Source organism: Myzus persicae, unplaced genomic scaffold (assembly GCF_001856785.1).
Source record: "Myzus persicae strain clone G006 unplaced genomic scaffold, MPER_G0061.0, whole genome shotgun sequence".
Taxonomy (NCBI): Eukaryota; Metazoa; Arthropoda; class Insecta; order Hemiptera; family Aphididae; genus Myzus; species Myzus persicae.
In genome coordinates, this window is record NW_019101991.1 from 1,106,312 (window position 1) to 1,132,876 (window position 26,565).

General features: G+C 32.7%; 1 protein-coding gene across 4 annotated transcripts in view; it reads left to right on the top strand.

Moving 5' to 3' along the window:
* LOC111030942 (mediator of RNA polymerase II transcription subunit 12-like) overlaps positions 1-26,565 on the top strand; it is a 115,806-nt gene that overhangs the window by 79,316 nt on the left and 9,925 nt on the right. For all 4 annotated transcript variants that reach the window (XM_022310682.1, XM_022310684.1, XM_022310683.1 and 1 more), the window contains 8 exons: positions 113-434; positions 1,252-1,537; positions 6,472-6,662; positions 14,098-14,351; positions 16,303-16,610; positions 22,178-22,394; positions 22,866-23,089; positions 23,484-23,986. In XM_022310682.1, the coding sequence (XP_022166374.1) occupies positions 113-434; positions 1,252-1,537; positions 6,472-6,662; positions 14,098-14,351; positions 16,303-16,610; positions 22,178-22,394; positions 22,866-23,089; positions 23,484-23,986 (2,305 nt within the window). The remainder of the gene's footprint in view (positions 1-112; positions 435-1,251; positions 1,538-6,471; positions 6,663-14,097; positions 14,352-16,302; positions 16,611-22,177; positions 22,395-22,865; positions 23,090-23,483; positions 23,987-26,565) is intronic.

A 26,565-nucleotide genomic window follows, 5' to 3' on the forward strand; every position in this document is an offset into this window, starting at 1 on the left:
ATTATGATAATTGGTGCTTCAGTTGAAACAGCAGACTAAGTCGTCAAGTTCACGTATACATTATTTAACTAAAATTGATCAAGAAAATAATTTGTGATTTGTGATGTTATAGCGTTGTGACGATCCGACGGCTATTTCACTGCAGCATCAACAGCATTATATCAATGGCAACAACTACCAGCAACAACAGCAACTGCAACAGCAACAACAACAGCCACAAAATCAGTTGCAGCAACAGCAGCAGCTGCAGAACAGTACTTTAACGTCTGTCAGTGGAACGAATACGGCCAGAGTAACGGTACTACTAAATTCGTCTTCAGCCACAGCGGACCAGCAGCAGACTGGTGTCAAAGCTTTGACTGGCGCGTCGGCGGCGCTTAAATATCAGACAGTCGGACAGCAACAAACCTCGTCACAGACATCGACTTTGCACGGTAAGTTGCACCGATTATTTGAGCTGTTAACTTCAATGTTACAAAATGTTAACACTAAATCCCTCAAAACTAAAAAAAATAATCTAAGACTTTCCATCAATGGTAATGTGATGTTCATAAAATTCATTTAAATACTGCTGTAGGTCTACAATTCTACATAGGTGAACACGTGATTAATTAATCAATTAACTAGGTACCTTCCCGATTTAGTCATATAATGGTGTAAATCTATAATTTATACAACGAATTTATGGAAATCAGAGCTTAATAAAATGTAAGAAATTAAATCGAAGTCGTTTTTAACTACTCTAATATACATATACTCGTATAACCTACTATATAAAATAATGCATACTTAATGAGAACGTACTACTAATAATATTATTCGTTTGAAACATTTAAAACTTTTTAAACAAAGTTTGTAATAATAGTAATAACAATATACATTATACACTTATAATCCACTTAACTTAAACTTTAATTAAAAAGTGAGTATAAAAGACGAGTCTTCGTTAATAACTTATAAGACGATAAAAGAGAGTTTCGTAAAATAAACGATCAAATAACCGAAAAATGTTGAAAATAATAATGACTGGAACTAAAACAAAAGAAAAAATAACTTTACCATCTATACAAGCTTTATTTTCAAGCTTTATTTATTCTTTTGGCAAATTAAGAGATCCGTAACAACAAATCGGTTTTTAATGAATTTAATATCCTTTAGAACACTTTATAACCGTATAATTTATAGATATAACATTAGGTACTCATGTTTTGTGTACTTAATAATTGACACAATATTTGTGTGTTCTATTAGCTACACCGCCGCAACAAAACACGCCGGTCAGCACTCCCAGGGGCGCCCTACTGATCAGTGGCGGCGGGCTTGGTCTCAGAGATTTGACGGCCTCGCCGTCGGACACCCTCAGCGAACCAGACTCGATGCGCTCGTCTTCTTTGCGGGGTAGCAACGGTCGGGACGGTCGACGTCGGTTGCCCGACTTACCGCCACCTGACCTGGAGATAGCTGGCGTACAGTGGCCAGCGGCAGCAAACGCTAAGCGCCGCGAGCGCATGATGCGGGCCATGATGGATAAGTTTAAGTAAGTTCCCGGTGTCGTCGTGCAGCGGGCAACCTCTAATAGTCGAACGATCTTAACTGTCTATAATGTGTCACCAATTATATCTGTTTCGACTGCATTGTGAGAAAAGGTTTTCTACCTAACTATATAATGTAAAATAATACAGGGCGATTAACCGAGCATGATCACCCACTTTTTTCTTATTTTATAAAGCAGTTATTCAAAATCTGATATTAAGAGTTTTCAAATGTATTTACAACCATATTTTTAAATTCTTCAGATATTTATTCATCTAGTTGAAGGGTGTCCCGCGGAGATAACGACTTCTGTGTTGTAAATGAGAACCTGAGTTTTCTACTGTAAATTATTTACCTGATCATTTTATTGAAAATGTTGACGCATTAAAATCAAAATTCGAACGAGTACTATTTAAGTTACTTTACTTTGTGCACTAAGAATAAGGAAGAACAATTCTTGGAAGAAATGGGGCCTATGGTGGTTTGAAAAATTTGGTACTTAATATTAATATATCTATTAATTCGAATCTAACATATATTTTATATTTTTGTAAGACTAATTTTAAGGACTATAATCCTTACTATAAGCATTTTAATAGCTGGGATAAACTACTTCATATTTTGAATTAGGTGCTTTCATCAACATTTTCAAAAAAATTATCCTTTTAATAATGTTCAGTAAAAAAGGGATGTGATGGTTCTCATTTTGAAAAAAGAAACTTGTATCACCACAGGGTATTCGTTAAATGTTCTAAAAATCTCAAGAATTTTAAAATATGGTGATCGAGTATTTTTTAAAATTCAAAAATTTGAATTTATATAAATTCATTATTAGAGGGAAAAAATGGAGGTGAGCATGCTTGGTGAATCATACTGTATGATTATGGTAGTATAAACGATCTTCAGGTTATAATATTATATAGGTACCATAATTTATCCGTTTGAATATGTCTTCCTATTAAATTCAAATATTGCTATGTAAGTACCTACATATCAACGATTTATAATTGCCTTAAAATCATATCCGTTCTGAACTTCAATTGCTATTGCATCAAGCAGATAAAATGTCTTGTCTGTAAAGTTTTGAAAAAAAAATGTAATTTTGTATTTTTTTTTTAAATTTCAAATGGTAGAATAAACCAAGCTAAAAGCACACGTTAAAGAATCATTGTCATTTGTTAGTTGTGAATTGTGATGAATATAAGGTGGATGTTATGAAAATTATTAGGTAGGTATATAATATGCGTTTTATTGCAAAACGTACTTTATAGAGATAACTGAAAAAACAGAAATAAAATAGCATTATAAAAGTTTTAATTATATTATAATTGCATTTTTATATAGCTAATAAATACTTTAAAACAAACATAAGTATATTATATATTAACAGTTACTTTAGTTAAAAACTTATGAATAAAATTAAATTATGTATTCCAAGAATGTCGTCAGTATGCGGCTTGTCATATCAAGCATTTCTGTTATCCTTCGGCCTTCATGTAATTTAACCTAATTGTACAAAATATGTACAGATAGTTTATAGGTATTTACTTTTATTTCAAAATTAAAGTTCAAAAAAAAAAATTAATTAAATAAATTAAATAAAAATAAATATTTGAACTGCTTTTAAAAAAACATTTAAAACATGAGGTAATACAGGGCACTCATATAAAGTGTAAAAAAAATAATTCGATTTTTTCATGGATAGGAAAGATAAAGAAAATAAAGAAGATGATGTATAAGAACCTTTACTCAAATTATTTACTCTTTTTATTACTTTAATATAATAATTATAATAAGTAGTTGAGTTTTAAAAAAAAAATAGATAATGCAATTTTTAAACTCATTTCATGTTATTTGTTAACATTTTAATGATGTAGTGTACTACCTATTCAACTAAACCATCAAGAAAATGATTTGAGTACAATTTTTTCTTTATGTGTATTTAAATTTCCTGCTTAAATTGTGTTGCTGGTAAAAATATAATGAAATATAAGTTTAGGTACTTACTTTTAAATCTATTTACTTTAATTTGTATAGTTAAATATTTGTTTAGTCTCTTACACAAAACTACAAAAGTATTTCTAAAATAAATCTACAAGTATAATATCTGCTTTAAATGCATATAATGCAGTAACATTTCAAAATGTATATGATTCAATGCAATGATTAATTATTCAATTTATTACATTAACAATAAAACAGGGTCAAAACTTTTATTTGTCTGCTCTGGTAATTTATAAATGTTTAAACTGAAGGATACGGATTAACCCTTGTTCGTAGTTAATTCGGATTCCGTAGAATGTGCCAGATTGAGCTAATGTTGTAGGAACAAGTAGTAACCTACTTGTATGTCGTATTCAACTTGTAGTTTACCAGTACTGAGATAGTGAGATAACTATGAGATATACTTGCCACAATTTTCTCACAATCCATTAAGAGGTTCTATGCGTAGTACCTGCTATCGCTATGCAAGTATTGAGTTAACATTTGTCTACCGATAGGAGTTTCCTCGCACTAGTGCGTAGTGCTATAGTAGGTACTGTCGAAATGCCTAACGTGTGGCATGTAGTATTGCGCTTGTTTTGAGTGTCAGCGTAAGTCACACATTTTTAATTGAAGTAGTACTTCATAGATTATGTTACTCATCCTCCTCTTCGATTTTTTAAATCATAAATTATTGAACTTAGAGACTCTTGACGACCGTAACAATGTTTATACAATTCTTTATTCCATTAGGATAAAACATTTTCTTGTTTGGTTGCATTTTTAAACAGATAAGCACCTACCATATTAAATTTATCTATGCACTTTGTATGATATAAAGTGATACAATTTTTATATGTTGTTAAGCAAATGTGAATTTAAAAGAAAAATATTACAATATTGAACATACCAAGTACAGGTTAAAGGGACAAATGTAACAAATGTGTTCTTAAATTAGGTACTTAAATTGTATTATTTAAATTACACTTTTGTCACAACAAATACAACAATAAACATTTATCAACTAAACGTTAATAACAAAATTATAAATAATACATAACGTCATAGCAGTTTATTTTTAACTTGTTAATAAATAAAAATGATTCATTTAAATTCCAATAAATATGAATGTGTTATATCACATTAAACTGGAAAGGTGACTTATTGGGATTTATTACTTGAATTATTAGTAGGAAATAAAATTATGATATCATTTGACTTCAAACTATTGTAACATAAATATCTAACACCTTTTAGATTGAGATCATGTTGCCATATGTTTGCACTTTAATCTTACAACTGTCCCTTGATTAACTGTTACATGTTTTCACTTTTAATTCGTTTTAACATAGGTAGACAACAAACATTCAAACATTTCAAAAATGTTAATTAAATAGAGCTTTCTCAAGAAGACAAATTTAAAGTTAACCAACTAATTCATATTCTTATATAATATTGCATACGTACTAAATTAAAATAAACAATTAAAATGCAGTTGTTGGGAACCTGGCAATGAATGTAAAAATATATTTTATAACGTTTATATCAGCTTCATATGCCATGCCGTTCGAATTAAAACATAATATAAACATTAAATTCTTTTACATTCTACATTTAGGTATATAAGAAATAATTTTTAAAAAGTTAAATGTTTCAACATTGTTTGACGTTAGTATTATATTATACCCTAAAGTATACATGGGTACTTTTGTTTTTTGAATTTCATTTATTTATTTTCTTCTGTTCTACTGAAAATAAATACAAAGTAAATATAGAATATGTCAATATGGTCATATTTAATCTATTAGAATAATACTAAATACAAATTTGTATGTTGTCGTTTTATTAATGGGTTTATTAAAGGAAATATTGATGCACCCGGTTTTTTAAAATTACTCGATATTTAAGTTCCTTGTAGCACCAGGTTTAAGGGATTATTTTACTTACCAGTTAACCAAACTAATTTTTTTAATAATTCTTCTAAGATCAGAATGATGTCGATAGCCAATTTAAATGTTTAATTTTTTCGTAATCTGGCCAGCTTCAATACCTCACATTATATTTTTAGTTATATTTAATATTCCAAAGTAATTGTGAAATTAGTTAGGTATATGAATTACAATTTATTTTCTTATATCTTACTTTTGTTTATCATAAGATTTTTAAACTTTAATATTTCGTTTATATTGTTCCAAAAGCCGTTTGACGTTCATTCTAATAAATAAATAAAATATTTAAACAACGCCAGTTATTTTGTTATTCTGTTGTAATTCCAATATAAACAACCGTAGGTACCTACTTTGACATGTTGATCAAATATTTATACTTATATTTTCTAGACATGATATAAATTTAAAAATATTTGGGCTCTTTCTAAGTTATTTATAAACTTGACGTTTTTGACTTTTATTAGTTTTTTTTCGATTTATATTCATACGCTTTTTTCCAAGTCAAAAAGCTGTTTTAATTTATAGGCCAGTCCTTTCTAACTTATCTAAACAGCCATAAAAAAAATTTTAAAGTATAGAAAAATATATTTGTCCCAATTTTTGAAGCTCTTGAAACTTTGAAGTTCATTTGTTGACAAAAATAGTCGAAATTTCGAAATGTCTTAAATTATTTTGCAATTTAACATTTATAAAAAATTCAAGTTTTACATAAATTTTTTTCAACTTTCGATACAAGATCCCCCTTGAATACTGTTGTACTGGAATTAAAAATTTCTTTTAGCGTAAAGCCACATTGTTTTTGGACTTTTGGTTCTATGCAAGACATTTTCTATAGCCCATAGATATTATTACTTATTTAATATGTACGAATCATGGCATACGGAATAAATGGACACAACAATTCGTCGTGCGATGTATTTTTAATTAACTGTCAACCTGCTAGATACTCATACTATAAACTATTAGATACATCTAATAATCCATTATATCTAATTTTTGCACACAGGCCATTCTCTTCATCGCGGAATGTCGCCAACGTGGACGCTTTGAATTCGGTCTATGGTTACAGTGGCAATAAGTTTGCTACTAATCGACCCGGCAGTATGAGTGAAACCAATTTACTGAAGTATCGACCTCAGAAAGATGGCGGTCCGACATCCACAGTACGACCAGAATCAGCGCTGGGTCTTTTGCAAGGTACGTGTCGTATACCTACAATATATCCATATAGGTAGTATTGAACTATTGTGTTGTTTGAGAACCAAAGTACCCATGAAAAAAATAAATGTATACACAGTCCCCAAAAAAATGGAAAAATAATGTTCGCTTATTAGCGTGTAAATATATTAAGTATACTAATTATTGGACGATTGCAGTTTTTGTTTTAATCAATGGAACTGTTTTTTTAAATTATGCGGTGTTATGATAATAATTATTTTTCAGGTATAAATAAATCATGGAAGTGTGGCACATTGTATTGTGCCAATATAAATTAAGAGAGATAAGCGTCGATATAATGTTTAGCACAATATGTTGATATTTGATGTATTGATGTATTTATTGTAATAGCGTGTTATATCATATGCATTCGGTGAGGATACTTTATTAACAATTTCCATGTTGAAATTAATATAAAGTAAACAACATTTATAAATAAATAATATTAATTGTCCTATAATACTAAAAGTAACATAAAAGAAACGATATAAGAAGAAATTTACTTCTAATATAAATTTAAAAGTTTTGAAAGGATATAAATATATAATATAACTACATCAGCACATTTGCTCTGTCAAAAATATTTAAACAATAGGTACTGTTCAAATCAGTTTTATTACAAAAAAATAAGTGACATTTTCAAATTTAGTAACAATGTAAATTAAAGCCCGATTAACTACTAAATGGTTTATTTTTTTTAAATTGGTATTTAAATAATAAAATTATCATTAAGCAGAATAACTTTTTCTGGTTTTTGTTTTTAGATCCTATCCTCCCTAAACTAATTAAGTTAGAGATAATTATTTAGTCAATTAAAATAGAGCCATTTATATTAAATTTAAATTTGAGCTTATTGATTGACCTAACAATTGTCAACCAAAATAAATAAATTTTGAAGAGTTATTTTTATTATAATTTATATGAGATATTTTAGACGTGTCAAAGTATCCTATAGGCTATAATACGTGTCATTTTATTTTTTAAATCTTAGATACATTATGACGTGTATAGTATAGCGTAAATAAATCTAATGTTTCATTAAATTTAAACATACTAAACTTATAATACAACATATTATTATTTATTATATTATGGTGTGCTGACTTGATATTAAATTCTTTGTCGAAGCTCTATACTACCAAAAACTTGTAGATTTTTACACCCAAAAACGAGACTTCTTGCTGATATCTCAAAATGTATGTATTGTATTACCCTGCAATAAAATAATAATACAATCATCACAGAAATGAAAATCTAATTTTCAAAATATGTCACAAGATATAACTTGAGTTATAGCTAAAATATAATACATTAATTAGTATAATACCACAATTAATAAAATAAAAGTGCAATATAGGTATACGAATATGAAATTATGTTTGTGATAATGTGATATTATTATTTATTATATTTAATAATTTTTTTATACTATTATGTTTAACATTACAAAATTAAAATCTTTAACAATAAAACGCTTATGTATAAAGTATAAAATATATCTAATTAACTGAACAGCTAGAACATCTATTTTTAATGGAGGTGTTATGTTACTAAGTCAGCTAAGAATAAATTGTGAAATTCTATAGATCTGTGTTGTTATAATAACGTTTCTCATGTGGACATACAAAAAAAAATTGAACTTGAAAAGTTCATAAAATTTTTAGACGTTTTTGTTTAGCACAATAATAGTTGTGCTGATTTAAAAATGTAGATGTTTTATCGATTTGAGGCAGTTATAATATTATTTAGAGATTCGTTAAGAAATTGTATATTTAACAAACATTTTGAATCCATTATGTAATGATTAATCAAATTATAGAAAAATAATAAAAAGGTAAAATGTAATGAGAGTAAAATTATCGTTGTCAGAGCAAGGTTATCAATATTCATAATATTGGGAACCGACAAGTCTTCAGATATATTATCACTTACAATTACTGCTTTATTATTTCTTAGATAAAGCAAGGTATAAATGGGAATTTTTCTGTACCTATTAACAAATTTTCAAAAATATAATTGTCATATATTCGTTACCTACAGAAGATATAAGCAACTTAATATTGTGTGTATAAATTGAATAATAATCCGTTAAACGCAAGCACGGTACGTACATAATATAATATGTATATATTTTATATGTGTATGTTTTTAATTAAATATCATTGTCTGTATAAAGTATAGTATGATACTACTATATACACGACGATAATGGTATAATTTTCCTGTGCTGACTTTAATTAAATCGCCGTTGGCGACGTCGGCGACGGTGTGGGGTGCTGTGAGTTTGGGGAAAAACAACCATATACTTACCTAACTTTATATGCGTACACTGTACAGAAGCCAGCCGTGGAGTCTGTACCAGGCTAGGGGTGGCGATACCCTCGTCGAGTTACACCCGATTTCCACCACCACCACCACCATACGTCCATACCCACTTACCATACCAACAATTTGAAGCGAGCCGCGTGACTATAACGGCAATATACTATATTATATACCTATAGGGTATTATGTAACGCGATGGAGAATAAGTAGGTTTCTATCGGTAGATTATTTATACGGGGTGATCAATTTGACGTAATATACTCGTTGTTTCGGAAAACACTAACGTTCTTGAAAGATTTCATGTACATACTATTTTTTTTTTCCGTTGAAATGTTTAAACTTTTTACTCCTTTGACTCCTTTTTTAATATCAAAATATTATATTCGGAATATTTTGATCTATTAGATAATTAAATAAAATTTCGAGTATAGTTAAGTAGTTATTAGTTCAAATATCTAAGTATAAACGAGTATAATAATGTACCAACATTTTGCTTGTTTGTTTGAAACTCGATTTTTATAATATATCAAATAGAAGTGAGTCGAACTCCCAAATATGGTCTCAAACTGAACGTCGTATTCGTATTACGTTGAACCGAAACACGAACACATAAAAAACATTTTGTTTAGTATCAAACTGAATCCAAGTTGAGGGTTTTTAGTTTTATGTGAAACCAACAATTAATGAATATGAAAATTGCGAATGTCAATTACAACGTTTCAATATGAAATTTTTTTTTTGCGAAACCTTTAGCGTGTTCGAATTTATTTTTGGGGATCGTACATTTCTGTTTGGATTTTGGATTACTTATGGAAATTCAAACTTTTGTTCGAGTTTGGTTCGTATAAGTTTTTTATTTTTAAACTAGGTGTGACATTTAAAGTTAGGTACAATTTCTCTAACTTTGAACAGTTTGACCCACCTCTAATCGAAGTAGATGACTCCAGAAAGTATTGTGCTTTGGAATTATCATTACAATTTATCAAAACAGTTTTTGAAAATACCAATGTGTTGCGTATTAAACGCATCACCCAGTATATGTGTGCGTGGTGCGTGCCACGAGGTATAGTATAGCGTGTGCGTAAACGCGCCGACGAAAAAGATTTACAACAACTCGCGCGGTCGCGGTGTACACGCCGCTGCACGTGTACGCGGGCGGCGGCGGCGTGACCGTGGAGGTCAAACTGCGACGAACGACGAAGACGCGGCGGCGGCGGCATCGAGGCGACGGGTCAAAAGGTCCCGCGGCGGTGACGGTGGTATTGATCATCGGCGGCGGGAAGCGCGCGAGCGGTAGCGGTATCATCACTGTCGTCGTCGTCATCGCCGCCGCCTCCGTCGCAAAGCTATCGCCGCGGACCACGACCGGAGAGATAAGGCGCTATTCATACTATTATTATTATTATTATTATATATTATTATTATTGTACACAATATCGTGCGATATATTATTATGTGTGTGAAATACACACACACACACACACACACACACACACATAATACGCTATACGACGGATAGCGATAAACGGGTGGCGTGCGTGCGCGCTGCCGAGTGTGTGCGGGTGTGTGGCTCTGTGGGTCTGTGGGTCGGTGGGTGGTTGTGCGTGTTATTACGTGCGGGCGGCACGGCGTATGCTATAGGCACGCAAGCGCAAGCGTCAGTCACCTATATACATACATACCTACGTACGAGAGCGCGTATATATAATAATATAATATTATAACCGCCCCGCGGGATATTTGCGAATAACAAAATCGTTAGCCGCGCGCATCGCGTTCGTTCGTGTGAACTAGTGACCGCCGCCGCGCCGTGACTATAGTGCCGCTGCTTCCGTCGCTGCAAGACCGCGCCGCGTTCGCGTGTCCGCTGCCGCTGCCCCGTCGTGCTCGCCGTCGTCTAATCGTCGCATAATCTTTTTCTGTTGTTGTTGTTGTTGTTGTTGTTGCCAATTACGGCGTTTATCGCACGGTCACTCGTACGAGACGTGTACCTTGAAACGTTTCACGTCGCACCGAGAGTGTGTGTTTTTCCGCCACCGACACAGCCACCGCAGCCGCATAGCGTATATATCGATACCACATGCCCGTGGCCGTAGTGGGCGGCGGCCTTACCGCCGCCGGCGGACCGGCGTCACGCAAGGCTCACAGTCGCTGTGGCGTTCATCTGGTGCGCCAGGCTGGCCGAGTGGCCGTGCCGACGACCTCGCGGTGCCATTGTTACGGTGGTCGTCGCGGCCCGAGGCCTCGTCGCGGTTGAGCGGCCGGCGCGTGACCGTCGCCCACGGTGGTTGGCATCGCGGCGACCACGATGATGCATTACACCGACAGGTCCGCGCCGCCGCCGCACTACTCCGCGGCCGCCGCGAAGCTGCACCAGCTGCAGAACCAGAACCATCGGCACGGCGGGCCCCCGGCCAGTTATGGATTGTATGGTACGTAGCAGCACAGGAAACGCCACCGTCGTCCGCCGTCGTGACCCTCTACGAGCTAGGGTCACCGCCAGCTACGTCCGGTTTAAAAGGAAATTGTTCCGTTTTTGTCAGCTTGTCCCGCCAAATTCCGAACGGGACGCCTCTCATCCCGTTTTAATCTTGTTATTATCTCCATATTATCGCGTGTGCACGTAAGGAAAATCTGTAGCACAAAAAAATGCTCCTACTTCGGTTTCAAAATTCCGAGGTGGGGGTGCCAGGGAAATGCACCTTGGAATCGGGTGCTGAGGCAACGGTTACCATAGCACCTGTAAGATGAAATTTCCTTTTCAGGCAATATTTAAGGGTCGTACACAATTTTATAAATTAAACTAACTACGTAATAGTGTGGGGATGAAATAAAGTATTTCGAAAGTACAGGTTTAGCATAACGATTGACAACAAACGATTAATTGTTAGCTATGAGCATTCATCATATTGCCACAGTAATTTTTATGAACAACACTCGTACTCAAGACCTAATCGAATAGACAAACATTACTTCCAAATTATCTTTAAAAATATGAAAATTATATATTTGTTTTGTTTTAGGTACTATGTTTTTTAGAGTGTATTCAAGATTGTTTGACCATTTTTTTTTTCATTTAAACTCATAGGATTTGTGTTTAAACAATTCCGAAAGACTGGTGTAGGTTAATGAACAATTATTAACATTTTTTACGAAACCATTATCACCTATGTAATCAGCAGCATAGCCACACAGGGACGTCTTCAAAGAGGGACGAAGTGGAAGTTGCCTCCCCCATACACCTTATAAATATTTAATTTAAGGGGCTCCATCAACAAATTATCCCCGGGCTCCAAATTCCTAATAATGGCCTTGCCTCCACCACTACCACTACCTCCTTACAAACATTTACGACGGTGGCTTTATTTTGAGGAAAGCAACATTTATAATTTGGTGCTGCTACACGTGAGGGTACTGATATTTATGGTCGTATTATCATACAAAATGAACAATTTATATCTGCGTGCCGAATAAAATTAATTTTTTTTAAGGGATACAACTACAGTATTTGGCTTAATCGACTTTAAATTGGTGAAATAATAACTGTAGGACGTAGCATAATCAGTGGACGTAGGTACAACGGTTTACTATACGTATAACTATACCTCTCGCTGTATGGTTTATACGGCGACATTGTGTCTCTGCTTCGCGTGTTCCGAAAACTATTTTTTTTATAATCACCAGGCAATGCTTATCTGATAAGAGAATGGTTAAGTGGCCTTGCCGAAATAATTGTACGACGTCAATGCCAAGACTCATGTTCAAAAAGTAAGAGGGTGCAGAGATGGATTTGTAAGCAACGATTTGTTTGTGCAGTGCGTATGACATGATATTGCCTTTGTTGTTCCGTTGTTACAGTAGTTGTGGCTGTTGCTGTCGTCGTCAACTCCATTAGAATATTATCATATTATAATGGTATGGTGTACTGTCGGAATTACATTCGTATACTTCTGTAGCAGTTATTGAACTTTGGGCACTCAGATGCACAACCCAATTATCTGGCCTCTTTAAAAAAACTCTATTAATTATTAAGGACGTTCCTTTTTTTAAAATTAAAAACGATATAAACAATGTAAAATAAATCTTTATAGTTATAAATAATTTATTCACAGCACGAACATGGTTATTGACTTATTTTGTGAGTGTTATGTCCCTCCCCCCTCCAACTTAGCAGTGGTGAGCTGCTTCACAATTGTAACCATATTGTATTTGTAATATTTGTATATTGATAAGGTTGCTGCAAAAGTCAAAAATGCAATTTACCCACGGTATCAGCATACCAATTGTATGAAGGATTCTATAGTCAGTGAAGTAATTTTGGGGATGGCTGCACTTGGTCCCTAAAATTGTTGTAGGTATCATTCTCCCCTCCCCAATTTTCTAAAATAAAGAATGAATGTAGTATATTTAAAATACATATTATTTTATAAGATACAAATATTATTGTCCTTAAATAATTGCAATTAAGTACCAAGCTAGTGTCTCAAATTTCTCCTGCTGTATAATATTATAATATTGGCATATTAAAAATGTTGTCGTATTATCTGGGTGTCAAAAATAACCCTATAATATTATTTCATAAAATTATGAATGCCCACATGGAATTATCAACATCTTTATTTTTTTTTTAACGAGGTTTTCTCGCACTTTTTGTATGAACTATTTATCAATTGAATATTATTTAACGATACATAGATACAATTTGTTTCTAAGCCATATAACGAGTTCTAAGACTTGTATAAAAACAACCAATATTCAGGTTATTATTTCCTCCTCCCCCTTAGTTATTTTAGCCAATTACGCTTCTACCTATAATATAGTTATAAGCTTCTCTTATATTACATACTATCAGTCAATCTCAAGCAAGGTTCTGGCTAGTACTTTTGTACCATATTGCTGTTGTGTCCACTTCGATATCTATCGTTTTATCGGAGCTATATTATTTCAAAGGTACCGGTTAGGTTTTCACCGTCGGTTTATCCGGAACTATTACCGTCATCATAAAATAATATTATTTTATTATAAATGTACTTGCGTATACCTACTCATCATTACACGCGTGTGTTTTCATCGATTGTTGCGTTTTTAGGTTCGAGCCTGGTGAGCAGCACCGGGGAACAGACGCCTTCGATGGCCAGGCAATACGGAGGTTTGACGCGGAAATACGGATCGGACGGCGGCGACGAACTGGCCGCTTGTCTGCCTCCCGACCTGCGGCATTTGTTGTCAGCCACCACGGCGGCGACACCGCAGTCGCACCACCGGCAGACGACAACCCAACGACTGCAACAACACGGACTGCTGCAGAGGAGTCCAGCGGCGACGGCCGCCGCCAATTCACTGGTAAGCTTTCCGCGATATACATTTTCTTAGTGCTGGTCGACGATGACAACGACAGTCGCAGTCTTGTAAAAAAAACTTGTTCTTTTAGCTCCCCTTAATCCGCACCTGAATTTTGATGTAGCTACCTTAAGTATCACTACCTATTCTAATATACCATACTATAAGTACATCATTGTTGACACTCTCATTCCAAAAATATTATATAAGGTACAACTGTACAAGACATTCCATGTTATGTATGCTATAAAATTACGAACAATTATCAAAAACCCAGAGAGGAGTTGAGGAGAATTGCCATATTATTACGTATAAGCCCTTCTTCTCCTCTCAGTGCGAACGCATTTGCAAATATTCTGTTAGAAAAGTATTTAAAGCTTAATCTATAACTTTCAAATATTTTACGTACAATTTTTTACTTTATAAATCGATTATATCTATTTTTTTTACTACTATGTTTTGATACACAATATTGACATTGAATACAATAAATTTGATAGAACATTTTACATACATCATGATACATATTTTGGTGTAACTATCAAATATTACTTATCTGTTTTCTTCGTCCAAGTTGTTTAAATTGTTGGTTGGGTATAGAGATAACCCATAGACAAAAAAATACTAAAAAACTTGTATCTCGTTACAAAAAGTGCATAAAATTGAACGGAGTCTATACATAAAAAAGTAATTTATATGTTAATAACACTATACCTAGTTTGTAAGGTTGTATAATGTAATATTTTACAAATTATATTCATCCTTCCGGTGGTTGATTTTGAGAAAGTCTTGGTATTATTAATTATTATAATGTATACGACTATACGAGTAACATCGTAAGTTTATCGTAAGAACTACGCAGTGATCCAGAAATAATTGTTTTAAAAAAAATATGGTAACTTTTTCAAATAATCATATTATGTGTAAAATTATCATATTTCTTGTACATTAATAGTTGACTGTAAGAGTGATGATATTGAACAGGACACTAGACTTGCTATAACTATGTAAAATCATATTCTCTGGCATTAATCACTAAATTTAGGTCAGGCACTCAGGCCATGGCAAGAGACCTTTGTTTTAAAGTGTGATTTTGTCATGATTTGCAGTTCATACCAGAATATGACGTATGATTGTAAATTATATTTGATTAAATTAAATCTCTGAAAATAAATAATAAATGAATACTCATTTAAAGTCTAAGTCATATATTGCCTAAACTTTAGACTTTAGGCATAATGTGTATTTGTATATATAATTACTAACATACGTATATTATAGGTACACATCTGCCGTTGGTACTTCGTACTTAACTCAAAATAAAATTTTTTTTTATAAGAAATGTATTATCTATTCTTACACGGAATAATAAGTAAATGCGACAAAGAATATTTACATTTGAATTTTTGAAGGAAGAAGCAACCCATTAGTGACACCACCTATTTTAAGTTTTTTTTTCCTCTAACTTTTAAACTAAATTATACATTATTAATATCTATGTATTGATTATAAATTGACAAATTCATTCTATTTCGTTATCAATATTTCATGCGGATGCTAAATAAATTCAACTTTCATAAATTATTTTTCTACGAAGTGATATTGTGGCCAAGACCAATGTATTTGTATTAGGCCCGAGTTAATTTTTAGAAATTCACACTTCCATTCCTCAATTTTTTTATTTTAAATGATTAAAATGAAAATATAGAAAGTACTAAGATATACTAAAAAGAAAAATATTTGATTTTCATATACAGATGCCTACAACTATGATAAAATATATAAAACACTTTAAAGTATCTACCTTTTTCAAAAGTATACTACTACCTACTTAAATATTTGAATACTTGAGTACTTTACAAGACTGCAACAGCGTCGCGTGCCACACGCAAGACTCCGCATTACGACTGACCCGTCGGTGTTGTAACTATAAAAATACATATTATGATTGCAGAACAACACGGCCGCGATGAGCTTATACGGCGGTGGCGGAGGCAGGAAGCCGTGGTCATCGTCGTCGTCATGGTCGTATCACGACGACACGGGCATTGGTTACCCGTCGGCCGTAGACCGTCGCATCGGTGGTGCCGGCAGGCAGGCGGCAGCCTTGTTCGGCGGAGGCGGTGGCGGCGTGGGCCTCGGAGGCCTGGACTCACATCATTACCGCAGCAGTGGCGGGGGTAGGACAATAACTACAGCGAGATCGATGGGTGGAGTCTATGACGGTAACAGTCTGTTGTACCGCTGTTCCACTAGTAACGTGTAAGTGTGTCATAAAATGTATTATACACCACGCATGTCATTTATAGGATTTGGGGCCAGGTCCTATAAATTCAAGTTGTATGAAAATATACCTTACAAAATAGATTTTTGCGGTCTGATTAGTGATTATAGTTTTGCTCTACAATAACAATAATCGTTGCATACTTACGTAATTTCATTACAAGTTCATAAATGAGTTTATTAATTTTCTGGTTTTGGTGTAAATCTAAAAGAAAGACCGTACATGAAATGTTCACTGAATGTTTGTATTCAGCTAGCAAATAATGCTAATACCCCAAAATTGGAATTTTTTTCGGTTTCATTTTTAGAATTTTGAGTCTATCAATGGATCATATTTGTTGACAATTGTTCGACCTAAATGAGCTTTATAGGAATTTTTTTAATCCAAATGTTGAACATTTTTAATAAAATAAAATACAGTTTTCATGGCTATTATTTTATTTACATTTTATTATCGTAGCAATATGCAACATCATAGAGTTTCCACACAATACTACAAATATGAAAGTTTGACACAATGGGTCTGTGAAGTGTACCTATTTAATATTTATATAATTACATATATCAACTATGTGGGTATATTTCAATATTTCATATTCATATATATATACCTATACCTACCTATTACCTATACCAGCAGTTCTATTCGAAGTTGTGACTTGACCAATGACTTTTGCCAAAGATTTGTTTTGAAAAAATATATGTTTGTAAAAGAAAATGTGTATGCCATATTTCTACTAATTATAATATTATAATGGTAGGTAACGAATAGGGAACGGATTTATGTGTAAATGCATATTTATTAAAATATTATTATTTATTTTGTTTTTATTGAAACAAGATATATTTAAGATCTGATAAGAAATGTTCACGATTTAAATCATTCCTGTTAAAATTATGCTAACTACTTTTGTTTTACATATTTTTACGCATTTTGGTATAACTTCATATTTTTACATATTTTACTAATTTGTGAATATTTTTAAACATATTTTATCATTTCATTATTCATACGTTTTCAATCCATGTTGCTGTGCACCAAAACAGCCATTATAAACTGTGACGATCCACTTGGAGCAAATATTTAGTAGTTATCTTTAGTCTTATAGTCGCTATCTTATAATTGTCATATAGATATAATAGATATCTTAATATAGTATACATTTATATACGATTGACAATCGATGACAGGCGATTATAGTATGCAAATTGTTGAATCAGCGATTGAAAAATTAAAACTCGTAAGTGGACCAATAGGAGATGTTGTAAAAAAGATAATTCATGCTGTTACAAAAATAAAAACCCAGGCTATATTGATTTTAAAACAATCATTGACACAATGAGTGGCAGACACCCTTGTAAAAATTTGGAATTATCGCCTTCTGATATTATGCGCTTCAAATATGCTCCAATACATCGGTTGATGTGGAAAGATCATTTAGCTGTTTTAAAAATATTTTGACACCTAATAAGTGACATTTATTTAACATTCAATAATTTAAAAGAAATTGTAATAATTCAATGCAACAAATCATTTTGAAAATTTAATAATTATTATTGTATTTTTTTTTTAAATTTATTTTTTCCCCCTCATATTTGGATGTTTTTAGCACATATTTCATAAATTATACTTCCATTTATATATACACATATTTTTGTATTTTTATTACTTATAAATCCGTTCCCTAGTAATGAAATATTTAACCAATTGCAAACCTATTTACATAAACAAAAATAATATTGTTTTATTGTGAACTGAAAAAATGCATGTTTCATAAATACTTTTGCTACCTATAGGGATTGAAATAGACTTAAAACCTTCTCCGTTATATGCTCTATCATTTAAGAAAAAAATCAAATTAATCGGATGAGTAGTTTCTGAGATTAGCTGTTACAAAGACAGTAGATTTCATGCATATATATATATGTAGGTACTAAACGTAATGAAACATAGTCTACACATTTTTATTTAACTTTTACATTTTAGCTACAAACATTAAAATATAATACTTACACTTGAGTTGTATAAAAGTACATAGTGAGTTGGTAATTATATTTATTTTGTACTACCCCTATATTAAGTCTTGGAATTTGCGCCTCAGGCCCACTCTCTCATAAACCACCGTTCTGACTACGGCCCTGACATGCTGGGTTAAGTATGGATTTGGAGTGGACAGTATAAAATTGTGTTAATATTATAATATTATGTACATACCGCAGGGCTGTTGCGTATAGCCAATTCATTATGTCATACTGTCATACCGTTATACTTAGAAACGGAATGTAAAAAGTCAATTTTTTATGAGCTCATTGCAATATAGACAATAAAAAGAGTACGCGCCTATGTGGTTGTAATACCTTAGCGTAGTAAATTACTATTTTGTAGTATGTGATTGATATGTGCAGTATGCACACAATAAACTTATCTTGTGAAACATAACCTGACCTAACCTTCCACATGTCACTATGCCGCCTCTGACGTGAACATTCCGTTTTTCCTTAAAAATGTGTAATTAATGTTAGTATGAAACAAAAATATATCAATACATATTTAAAAGATATATACTATATAGCACATAATATTTATTTCTAAATATTGAGCCTTAAACAATAGTTAAAATTATAATTATAATTTCTATATATTTGTATTTTATATTTTGTGTTTCTTTTAACCTGACATTTTTTTATTTGGACATTTTTGGCACAGGTATTTTTTTTTTCGGCTGAATCATGTCGCTGATCAACTGTCGTTTGGTTTTTTAAACGGTGTCTACAAAATGTATGAGGAACTTTGTATAAAATTCATATCTTTTGACTGGGCAAACAATTTTATCGACATTTAAAGAAACAAAAAAAAAAAAAATGAAAAATTTCAAATATCTATAAATAAGTAGCTAAAAAACATTCAAAATATTTTGAAATTTTTATCACTACAGAAAGTGTTTGTAAAAACCTTGGTGACGATTTTAAGTACATACAATCATTGAGTTGGACTAAAAAAGCAAAATCGATTTTTTCAAAAACTGGTTTTGAGTTAAAATGTTCTTTTTTAATACATTTTTTTTAAAAACTATGTAGAGGTACATTTTTTTACTTTAATGGAAGACAAGCACTTGAGTAAGTACAAAATATATATTAAGTATAAACACCCAACTCTAATTAATAGTTATTAACACATTTTTGAATAAAGGAAATTTAAAAATGAATTAAATAAAAAATATTGTTAAAAATAGTGAGTTAATCAACTTTAATATAAGTTTTTACCTACTTTATATAATCAGTGGTAAATATTTTAAGTTCAAATTTTAATAAAACTACATATTCGAATATAAAATAAAACTAATAAATAATAACGAATTTAGTTTTTGTGATTTAATTCAAAACGTTTTAGAACTTTAAACATTCTACTATAATGTACAGAATTATAGGTACTCCCTGAAATAGACGTTGGTAAAATATCTCTTTCACTCAGGATAAGAAAAATTGGTTTCCATATTATAGGTACAATGACTTTTCATTGAATTTAAATTGAACACATCTATTATTATGACCTTAACCCGATGATGAGGTTGAGATACATTTGACAATCAACACCTACTGAGAGAATATACCGATTTTTTTAATTTCGAAATGGAAAATGTCTTTCAGCGTGCTTGTGTAAATAGATTGATGAATATTTTAAAAGACCTTGACTAGTAAAAATAGCAATTTGGAAATTGCAGTTGTGAACTCGATCATCTTGTCAATTTACATCACATTTGTTATAAACGTATTGTCACTCAATGTATTGTTATTTTTTATTCGCTCCGTGACATTAAATTATTATATTATGCATCATTTTATTATTAGTGAGATTAAATTTGTATTGGATATTATTATGAAATAGAATTCACCATTTTTGCAATTCAATGACTTCATGTGATAGCTTTATATGTTAGAAGTGATCAACATTTTCCTGGAAAAATTAATTGATAGTTATATTTTCTTAAAATATTGAATTGAAATTAATAGTTTTTTGATGCAATAGTTTACTGAATTATTACGATTATAACAAAATAACAAATATTATGCCAATGCTCAATATATACAAATTAATTTGAACTTTTGTCCCCTATAAATTGCAAAACTACTGGACCATTTTCAATAAAAAATATACCAATGGATTCATTGAGATGCACTGGTTATTTATATCTTATATTTCAACCATCATACGTTGCTATATAAAGTATAGTTAATACATACATTTAGTTTGGTCAACAAAAATTAAATATTTTTTTGTTTATTTAAATGGTTTAAAATTGGTACAGATTATATATTACTAGTAAATATAGTATACAAATATTTTTACTAATAAATTAAATAAAAAAAATCAAATACCCATTTATATGAACACAATTTAAATAATTAGTTTTACGATTTTCTTTTTTAATTCATAACTAATTTTTTATTTATAAACGATTAAAGTCGAATACCAATCTAAATTATTAACGATTTGAGATTTACACTGTCTTTTAAGCTTTAGTTAAATAATTTCCCTATTTTTTGTGCTTACATAAAAAATATGTACAGAGTTAAGAAGTGGAAAATCATAAAATTAACTATCGTAAATGTGTTTCTACTTTTTATTATATATTTCAATTGAAACAAAACGGAAAACAATTTGAATATTGACCAATTTTAAGCCATGTTAGGTCAGATAATACAATAACTTGTAATACAGTGTTACTTTATGTCTTTATACATACAAATTAACAATTGTATTATGTCAAATATTGTACCAAATTGACTTTGAAGTTTTGACGGATTTGAACTACAGTGAAATCTGTATATAACGGACAGTTACGGGACTAAAATAATTGTCCGTTATAGACAGGTGTCCGTTGTAGAGTTTCAATGTTTTAAAAATTAAAATTTTTACGTACATTTGTATTGTTTTATATTTTATAATATGTACATATTAGGTATAATCTCTATTAAAATTATACATATATGTATTATACACATTACACATACATTCTACATTATGAATTTAATTTTAATTATTTATTACAATTACAATTATTAATTTTATATTATATACATACAATGACACATTATAAATGTATTATATGTATATACTAGTATATTTGTATACATTTATTAATTATTTTTAAAAAATTGATTCTATTGATGTTTGTTTTTTGAACTTCGATTTGGGCATTTCCAACTCATGATGAATAATTAATTCATTCACATATAATAATCTTTTTGATTGTTCCTTATCGACGCTGTTGCGTAGTATGTATGTATGTATTTTTGTCCGTTATGAAATTGTTGGATTAAATATTAGTGTCCGTGTCCGTAATAGAAGGAGTCCGTTATAGAGAGGTCGAAATACATTAGAATGCCTATCTTTTTGCCGGAACCTGGTCATTTTATCCGTTAAGAGAGGTACCCTTAAGTCAGGTTTCACTGTATATCAAACACGATCAATCGTCGTGGTATTATGCCAATATTATCAATTATGTTTGGCGTGTCCTATATCCCTACTTGTTTGGTATTTACAGTCCTGACCATCTGGAAAGAAGATGGTACCAGAATCAGCAGCAACGACAAACCGGCAGCGGTGGACGGCTGATCAGAGGGTTGGGCGGTAACAAACACTTGTCGGACGTGTACGACGACGATGACCTGCTGCGATTACAGCAGCAAGACGACGCCACGGTTGCCGCACTGTTGCTGGACGACGTCGTGTTGGGCGGAGGTTACAGCAGCAGAAACTCGGTAAGTGTAGGCACAATATAATAGATATACACCCACATATGATGTCATACAACGACCACCCGCAGGTCCCCATTGACCCAGTAGCCGGGACTGGCCATTGGTGGAAATGTGGAAATTCTTTTTGCTTGCAAGGTCGATGAAAATTATGGCAGATACTATTTCGAGTGATTATATTGTTTATAGTGTGAACAAATTCGAATGTTTTAAAATGTAATTTGATTACATAACACGTTGAAGTTAAAAAAATGATATACAAACTAAACCAACTTTAAGACCAAGAGTTAGAATTATATTTACTTTACATTGTATACTATTAATCGGATAATTTAGCAAATTTTTATGCCTGTAGCCCGATGTACAGCCCCAGTCTGTCGCTGTGGCTTGATCACGACCACAGTCATCTCTATAAATAACGTGACCGCGACGACTATGCATATCATGATATTAATACAATATACGTGTTTGTGGCAGGACTTTATGCCATCTAGACCTAGGTCCCGGTCATATGGCGGCGGCGAAGATCCGTCGTCCACTACGTCTTGGCGTCACTGGCCCGACACCGGCGGTGGATCTGGTTATCTGGGTGGCGCATTGCGCGAGACCGCCATCGGCTCGTCGGCAGCGATTTACGATCACAATGGCCACCGGCGCGGGACGAACACTGCGATGAATTCCGCCACGGCCGATCACAAAAGGTAAGCCTTATGAGCTGACCATGCTCATAGTTTCGACTACCCGTCCACCTTCAAACAATCGAACAAAGAGTGGTAATCTCGAAATAAAAAAATTAAATATTCCCACATACAATGTAAATATAATATACGTATTACAATTTACAACATATTAAAATTGTACCCAATCATATTCATAGCTGACACAATGTCTGCGTGAGTTCGTTTTTTAATTTCGAATTTCACAAAATCCTTTCTATTAGTGCTGTGCCTATATACATAGCAATAACTAATTACCTTTCTTCCAAATCTCACATGAATTGGTTCTGTAGTTTCGGCTGTCCCTACCAGTCTGTGGTCAGGACTTATTTATACACATCCACATGTTATATTATATCATATGTTTTTCCTTCCACAGATGGGACGTTCGGCGTCACAACCGTCGGCAGCGTCGGTACAGCGACGGCGGCGGAGATTCGGAACCGCGCCGGTCGTACGATTACCACCCACACCTGCAGATGACCTCGACAGCGGCCATGATGAAGTACGGCACACCCAGCCGCCGGTCGCGTTCGTGGGACCCGTCGCCGTCGCCGACACCGACCGCCTATCTGAGCGGAGGCGACGACGGTGGAGGCTACGGCGGCTACGGTGGTTACTGCGACTACATGGACGACTACGGCGGCGGCGTCGGAATCGGCGACTACGAATCGCTGGCAGCGCTGGCCGCCGAGGAGGAGCACGACGAGGAGCTGCAGCGCGAGGAGAAAAAGGCCAGGATCAAGGCGGAGATCGCTCGGCGTCGGCGGCAGATCGAGGACAACGTCCGGCTGCACGAGGAGTTGCTGCGCCTGGCCCGGATCCGCGAGAACGCCGAACATGAGTATTCGTCGTCCATGCTGCCGTCGCTATCCGCTGCAGGTATATTATAAGAAAATAAATTTCTAAGATACGCAATATTCTTAGGGTTGACGGTTTTTACGATACCGGTTAGTTTTCTTATACGTTTTATCGGTATAGTACCGGTTGACTAATTTACTGGTTATTGCTAAAATGCCCATTGAACGGTAAACCGTAAAGCCGAATTAATACGGATGACGGATTTTTCGATATTCCTGTTCTAATACCTTATACTGGAATTTCCGTCAAACCTATATCAAGTTTTTTTCTGTAGTATTTCGGCTTTTTGGTATGTGCCAACATTACTTTTTTTCTCCGATTTATTCAGTTCGATATCGGTACTGGATCAAATACCGCAATACCAATTGCAATACCGTCAACCCTAAATTGTTTTCTAATAACAGCATAAAAGTATTATACCCACACAAGTGAGACGGTATTATAATATTTTTGACAATAAAAACAGTATGTATATTATTAAGTATAATATGAAATAATAGTGATGGGAGTTTTACCGTAAAAAATGTTCGGTAAATTTTCTTGGAATTTTTTTGGATGCGCTTTAATAATTATAAAACATAATGTAATAATAATAATATAACCAGAGAATATCAATATTATATTGCTATAATAATTATATATTTTCCTGGTATAATCTTAGTTTACCTTTACTACAGTATATTAATATTAAGTTACGCATCCATCATAACCTGTACCCGTGAACCGAATATTATTAAAATGATACTATAGTACAAATGAAAACAATAATTGAAATGAAGGATTGCTGATTCGATAAACAGTAAAAAAAATTTTCGAGTAAAAATAACATCGGTAAAATTTCCCATCTCTTATTATATATATCAATTAATATTATATGCATAAAGGTATATGCATATAATTATCGTTAGGTATAATATTATAATATTGACGAGTATAGAATGTTGTAAGCAAAATATTATTTCGATAATGTCTAGGATTGGGCAAGGAGCTGTCTATTATTAACTATTAATATTGTTCTTACGAATAATGATGATTGACACATATACCAGCTAACTTAGGCACGGTGGTGTTTGTTATTGATAAATTACGTTCACCGATATTAAACTTATCTTTATACGCGCGGCATCGTATGACGATCTGTAAGCCAACACAACTGATACCGCATTGTTAACCACTAAAACATTATTAAACATCTATTTTGTTACTTGTCTAAATGTTATAGTTTCTCTGTGTGCTCAGGAGCCATTCTGCGCGAGTGACAACGATATCGTTTCCTTCTCCGTTGTGTTGGCCTAAAGTATACTTGTTTAGTGTGAAGATGAGAATGCCATATCCATTTGTTTGACATCACCGTTTGTGTTACAACATAAGCGTACTACGGTATCTTATATTGTGTTATGGTATAATATTTTAATATTATACGTCGCACACGATAAACACCGAGCGATAAAGTCTATATTATTATATAAGTAGGTACGAGCTATACCCTACATAATTCAAAGCGAAAATAGTGTCTGCGCTAGTTTCTGAGACGATGTCATCTTCTCTTACACTATTATAATATTAGGTAGGTATATACAAAAAAAAATGTATGTATTAAATATGTATATTATTATATATTTCTCTTATCGCGTACCGTTTATAATAGTGAGAGTGGTATTTTTTTTCATGATTCCCTACGCAATTTCTATTATATAACCGAGGAAAAAAGGTTCAGGCCATGATATTGCACTCGTATTGATCGTCGCATCCTAAACGAGCGTATACACGTATTTTCGTCTCGCTTTATTATATAACTTACGCTGGACCTATTTATGATATATATTATTATATAGGTATTCTTTTTATGATGTGGTATGTTGAAAAGTACCTACTATAATATAATATTATACCTTATATATACAATACACTCATATACATAGTACACACACGATCCACGTATACATGCAGCATGCAGTACATGGTGATTTATATATATAATATATATTTATAGGTATTATGCATACTTTGTGTACTAAAACTAAACTCTTTAAAACCTTACCAAAAAATATAACATACATGCCACAGCGGCAGACAAGTACATATTTAGTTAAGCCAGTCAATAAGTGTGACCATCTGCTATATTGTGTTTATATCGTTGTTTTCATCTTTGCAAGCGTTTCAACCATTAACGGCCAGTGCTACCCAATTGGTATAGAAAAATAAATAAGTAATACTAGTCAGTATACATCTAGTATGTCACGACAGTAAGATAAACGATAATATAATTTTTTTTTTTAATTTGGATTAAGGCTTCCACTACTAAGGTCATTATTATCCTGGCACTGTGTGGAGAGGGGGGTGGTTAGTTAGAACACGTTTGTATGTGTGGCAAGTATGTGTTGCTAAAAACCAGGGTGGTCACCCATCCGAGTGCTATCAGCGACAGGCGATAAGTACGCTCAGAGCGTTGCCACAGATTGAACGTACGGCCGCTTCTCACCAAGCCATCATAATATATTATTAAACTCTATTAATAATATAATATGTTTTTCTTTTTATAGTGGGAATACTATTTTAAAACTTTTACTCGTTTGTATTACGTTTGGCTTTATTATATA